The following is a 5898-nucleotide window of genomic DNA, read 5'->3' as shown; positions in this document are numbered from 1 at the left end:
AAAAAAAAAAAACAAAACAAACAAACAAAATAACAAACACAGTGGGGACTGGGAGTGAACCCCAGTGGTAGAGTCTTTGCCTGGCATGCAGGGGACCTTGGGTTCTATTCCCTAGCACCACTCATACCAAAAAAAAAACCATAAAAACCAAAAAAACCTTCTCAAAGCATAAAATTCCTGAAGGCACTATCCTGAGACGACGGCATTTTAGGAGAGAGTGCTAAAGGCTGGAAAGGACTGGACACCTCTGCTGAGTGTGGCATAGTTTCAGAACCTGTCACGTGTCTACAAATGCTTAGGAAAGATGTAGTGGGGGTTGGCTTGGAGCTCCTGCACCCAATGCTAGGGCTGTGTGGCTCCAGAAAGGTGACTCAGCCCTTTGGAGCTGCTGTTACCAGCACTGGGGGTAAAAAGCAACCTGTTAAAAATTGTGGGTGCATGCCAAGGTGTGAGCCAACGAACAGAGTTCAAAAACACGCCTGTCTCAAGCAGTCTGGGAAGGCAACCATAGAGCACAGGCCTGTGAGACCAGCACTCAAGAGGAGGATCCAAAGTTCAAGGCCAGCCTGGGCTCCACAGGAAGTTATCTCAAAATAAATAAATAAAAAAACAGCCAGTGAAGTCCTAAAGTCACTTCAGGTAGGAATAGAAGGGAAATGAAACTCAGGAGAGGAGACGTCCCTGGGTCAGGTGGCCCCCAGCCCTGTACTCTGCTCCCGCTCCCACTCACCCAGGATGTCCAGCCACTCTTCAGGAGCTGGGGCTGGGGCTGGCTCAGGTTCTGTGGCTGCCAGGAACTCCCGAGCCAGGGCTCCTGGCTGCTCTGTCTCCTCCACTGTCAGCTGTCCCATATCCTCTAGTGGCGGCAGCCCACTGAGGTCATCTTCTTCCTCCTCTTCTTCCTCTTCCCCATCTGCATCTTCTACCCCATCAAGCACCTCAAAGTCCTCCAATGGTGGGACCCCAGCAGGTGGCCGAGCAGCAGGCTCAGAGGGCTCAGCCCAGGACGCCATGCTGCTGGGGGGACCAGGAACTGACCCTAGGGGACAGACAGTCAAGCACTACAGTGACAACCCCATCTAGGCAGCCCCTTTAATGCCCTCAGCGACAGTTCTTCCTGCGGGACACCACCACCAGGGCCTGCATTTCTCATCTACACACTGGGCACCCTACCAACACACAGACCTCAAGTTCGGAGCCACAGGCTGCAGATGGGCTGGCTGTTATTAGAACTAATTACCATATAATCTTTATAAACACCCAAAAAGTAGGGAAAACCTAGCTTACACACTTATACACACACGTGCACACACACAGAACAGAACAGGCACAGAAAGGCAAAGCCACTTGGCCAAGGTCACACAAGCCAAGACAGAAAAGTAAGGTTATTGGAATGAATAACTCCCAGCACTCGCGAGGCAGAGGCAGGCGGATCTCTGTGAGTTCGAGACCAGCCTGGTCTACAGAGCTAGTTCCAGGACAGGCTCCAAAGACACAGAGAAACCCTGTCTCGAAAAACAAAAAAGAAACAACAAAAAAATGAATAACAAGAAAAAGTTGCTAGGGTTTGGGGATGGTGGGGATAGTCTAGTCCCTGAGCCCTTGGGACAGTCATCTTTACAGCTTCTGGGTCACTTGAGAGAGTCTTGCCTCTGGCTATCTTGTCTGCTAAAGGCTCCAGTATAAAAGGATCAATGCCAGATGCTGGATGTCTTTGCTCTGTACCCTGAGGATACCTCTAGCAACAACAGGGACTCTGGTTCCAATCTGCCTTTATCATCAAGTCTGCTTTCAGGTTTTAATCACGGTAGGGTACTGGAGAGGTAGGTTAGCCTATAGGACACTTGTCTATCAAGCACAAAACCCCGAGTTCTATCCCCAGGCACCACAGAAGCCAGGCATCAACAAAGGCCCATTGGGAGGCAAAAGCAGGGTGGTCAGAATTCAAGGCCAAGGAATTCAATGACTATGTGAAACCACGCCGCAAGAAATCTAAAATGTGCGCTAGGGTTGTAATTCGTTGATAGAGCGCTCTACTAGCGGGCACGCTTTAGGCTCAGCACCCCATAAACCTGGTGTGGCAATGCATGCCTGTCATCCCAATTCTTGAAAGGTACAGACAAAAGATCTAGAGTTCAAGGCCAGCCTGAGATACAGAGCCACTTTGGAGTCTAGCGTAGAATACGTGAGACTGTCTCAAAAAAAATAAAAGCAGGAGTAGTGGGGACCCCAATACGGAATCTTGCAGCGTCTCCCTGGTCCCAGGCCTCTCTGCGGAGCCCCTCAGTCCAGCAGCAGCACCGACTTACAGTCAGGCCCTCTCCCTAAGCCCCAGGAAGCCCCGGAGTCCCGCGGCCCTGCCCAGCGACCCTCACCTGCGGGGTTCCTTCCGGGATCCGGCCGCGACCGGAGACCCTCCCGCCCCGAGCCCCCACAATGCCCCGCGCGCCCCGCACCCCCAACGCCGTCCCGCGCCCAGCCGACACCACCGCCCCGTGATGCCGCGGCCCCCGCAGCCCTGGAAGGCCCCGGCCGCAGCCTCGGCTTCCGCGCTGCGCCCCGCCACACGTGCCTGCGGCTCGGGGACCCCCCTTGGGGTCCTGCGCCCCCAGCCGCGGCCGCCGCGCCTCGGGAAGCAGCTTCAGACGCGCCGCCCCGCCCCCGGTGTGCCCATTGGCTGGTCACGCCGCGGCCGCCCCGCCCATTGGCTTGTGCGCACATCCGTCTTGTTCTAGTTGCCGCCTCCTTCCTGCTAGGCTCAGCTGGCTGTTGTTTTTTGTTGTTGTTGTTTTGTTTTGTTTTCCGCGAGACAGGGTTTCTCTGTGCTCTAGCTGGCCTGGAACTCACAGAGATCCGCCTGCCTATGGGTTAAAGGTGTGCGCCACCACCGCCTCCCTCGGCTGGCTGTTCTTAAAGGGACTCTCAGACTGGGGGTGTTTTGTACTGAGTGGGAGGTGGGAGCACTCTGACCTCGGTAGGGGAGGGTGGCGGCACTGCCTGGTGTGAGGCCAGTTTGGGAGCTCTCAGGGAGAGTATTCACTCAATTTTACTTATTTCATTTCCCCTCCCTCATTTTCTCTTCTCTCTCTCTCTCTCTCTCTCTCTCTCTTCCTCTCTCTCTCTCTCCCCCCCTTCCTCTTCCCCCTTACCTCCCCTCTCCCCTTTCTCTCCCCCCTCCCTTTCGGTGGGGGAACCACGTCTCAGCATATAGACCAGACCAGGCCAGCCTTCTGTTTACAGAGATCCTCCTACTTAGTGCTGAGGTGAAAGTTGTGCACTACCACACCGGGCTCAACTCATTCTTTAGTTTTATTATTGTGTTTTCTTTCATGTTTTATACTGTATTTTTTAATTATTCAAGGTCTGACCAAGCTGGCAGCAATCCTTCTGCTGCCTGGAACTCCATCTGTAGACCAGGCTGGCATCCACACAGAGATCTGCCTGTCTCTACCTTCCGAGTGTTGGGATTAAAAGTGTGCACCGCTACTGCCCGGCAGGACTTTTTGTTAAATATTGGAGCAAGGAACATGTACCCTGGTACATATGTGAATGCAAAAGGACAGTTTTCAGGAATGAGTTCTTTCATAACCCTCTGGTCCAGGGATTGAACTTAGATTGTCAGACTTGGTGGTAAGTCCTTTCCTTGGTACCCATGTCATTGGCCCAGCACCCAATGCTCTTAGCTGTGCCATGAACCCTGGCTTTGGCCCTGTCCTGCTGTGTGCCTCTTTATTGGTGCTCATCTCCTTCACACGTAGTTTCATGATATCATAAAGTCCTTTCTCTTGGATAATTTATTTTTGATTTTTTTTTCTGAGACAGGGTTTTTCTGTGTAACAGCCCTCATTGTCGTGGAATTCACTCTGTAGACCAGGCTGGTCTTGGACTCATAGAGATGACCTGCCTCTGCATCCCAAGTGCTGGGATCAAAGGTTTATGCTACCACCGCCTGGCTTATGGGAAAGCCTCACTATGTTCACAGCCCAGGCTGGCCTTAGGTTTGTGGTGACACTCCTACCTCGGCCTCTCAGTAGCCAATAGTGGGTTCCAGGGGTGCTACCACAGTCAGTGCAAAGGCAGCTAGAGCTGATGAAGTCTAGGAAAATGACTTGAGCAGCTTTCACACTTGGTATTCATTGCTTTGGAATGGGTCTTTCACACCTAACAACAGAGTGCAGAATTCAGGGTTAGTGCTCCACCATACAGACACAGCAACCAGAATCAGGACTCTTTCTAAACAACAAACAGAGGAAGCACACTGCTTGGGGCTAGAGATAAAGAGACAGAATGAGAAAGGCAAGGACCAAGAAAAAAGAAAGGGGCTGAAGGGATGGCGCAGAAATTAAGAGCACTGACTGCTCTTGCAGAGGACCAGGGTTTAATTTCCAGTGCCATGTGGCCGCTCACAACCTCTAACTCCAGTTGGCAAGGTTCTGACCTCCACGGGCACCAGGCACATATATGGTTCATATATGTAGGCAAAACAAATACATACAATAATAAAAGCATTAAAAACAAAGACAAAAAGCAGGTTACTTGAGAAAGCTAAATTTTCAGGCATCCCGTGCCTCATGGAACTCCTGTGGTACTTGAACTGCAGAAGTAATCCAAAAGATAGCTACAGAGCTGCAGGCCTTCACTGCCAGCGCCTGCAGGCTGGGGCAGGAGGATGGCCACGAGATCAAGGCCAGCCCTCTACCTATAGTGTAAGAAATTATTTGCATTTTCAGTGTCAGAAGAGCTTAGAGACTGTCAAAGTCATGGAGAGCCCGAGGCGCTAAGGACTAGGACCCTCTTGCCCCAAGCTGGCAGCTTCTGTCTGAGCTTTCCAGATTCAGGATGGTTGAAAAGTTGTAAGCACTCTGCTGTGTAACACATGTCTGCCATCAGAGAAGGGATAGTCAGGCTCAAGCTGCGGACGATTCATTTGATAAGGCTTTGAGTCCCCTGAATAGAATGGGGATATAAAGAGGATAATGCTAAAAGTATACAAAGACTGTTAACTCTCTGAGTATCTGGATGTAGGAAAAAGGAGAGGCTTCTTATGTTCTTATGATCAGGACTTTGAAAACTACTACTTTTGCCAGGCTGTGGTGGCACACCTGTAATCTCAGCACTCAGGAGGCAAAAGCAAACAGATCTTTTAGTTCCAGCCTGGTCTACATAGTGAGTTCCAGGACAGACCAGGGCAATCAAGAGAAACCCTGTCTCACAAAACAAACAAAACAAAAAATAAAACTAAATCAGAACTGCTTCTCTTTCACTAGCTTGTCTTTTTATTACAGAGTGGGGTTTGTTTCTCACAATGGTGTGCACCAGGGCAGCCTGTGCTAGAGATGTCTCAAAAACTTGAAAGTCACACATGGGGGCCATACATGTGTCATATCAGGAAGTAGAAGCAGGAGAAGCAGAAGTTTAACGGTGACCTTAGCTATATGAAAAGTTGGAAACCAGTCTGGGCTGCATGTCACCTTGTCTTTGAAACAAAAAGACAAACAAAAAATTAGGTGCTGGAAGTTGACTCAGTGGTTAAGCGTGCTTGTTCTTGCAGAGAACATGGTTTGATTCCTAGCACCCATAAGGAGACTCCCAATCATTCACTTCCAGGGAAACCGACTCCCTCTTCGGAACTTCACAGACACCACTCATGCACCTGGGGCTAAAAGCAAAGTGGGGCGAAAAAGCTCAAAATAATTTATATACACGTGCGAAATTTTAAAAGGATTAATAAAACTTAATAAAAATTAACTCCCCAAGCCTAGGCAGTTTGGATGCTCACCATACTAAACCTGGATGGAGCCGGGCGATGGTGGCGCACGCCATTAATCCCAGCACTCGGGAGGCAGAGGCAGGCGGATCTCTGTGAGTTCGAGACCAGCCTGGTCTACAGAGCTAGTT

At 50.6% G+C, this 5898-nt stretch overlaps 1 protein-coding gene across 3 annotated transcripts in view; it reads right to left on the bottom strand.

Moving 5' to 3' along the window:
• Fkbp8 (FK506 binding protein 8) overlaps positions 1 to 2662 on the bottom strand; it is a 7155-nt gene extending 4493 nt beyond the window's left edge. For 2 of the 3 annotated variants that reach the window (XM_005370565.2, XM_005370567.2), the window contains exons 1-2: positions 2573 to 2662; positions 731 to 1039 (exon numbers count right to left, since the gene is read on the bottom strand). In XM_005370565.2, coding sequence (XP_005370622.1) covers positions 731 to 1013 — 283 coding nt within the window. In that variant the 5' untranslated portion in view covers positions 1014 to 1039; positions 2573 to 2662. Of the gene's footprint in view, positions 1 to 730; positions 1040 to 2375; positions 2420 to 2572 lie in introns of those variants that run through there. The other variant, XM_005370566.2, reaches the window with a different exon arrangement.
• Between the last annotated feature and the right edge of the window lie 3236 nt (positions 2663 to 5898).

Source organism: Microtus ochrogaster, unplaced genomic scaffold (assembly GCF_000317375.1).
Source record: "Microtus ochrogaster isolate Prairie Vole_2 unplaced genomic scaffold, MicOch1.0 UNK81, whole genome shotgun sequence".
NCBI classification, from domain to species: domain Eukaryota; kingdom Metazoa; phylum Chordata; class Mammalia; order Rodentia; family Cricetidae; genus Microtus; species Microtus ochrogaster.
The sequence above is the reverse complement of the archived record's forward strand: the minus strand, read 5'-3'. Positions and strand labels throughout refer to the sequence as shown.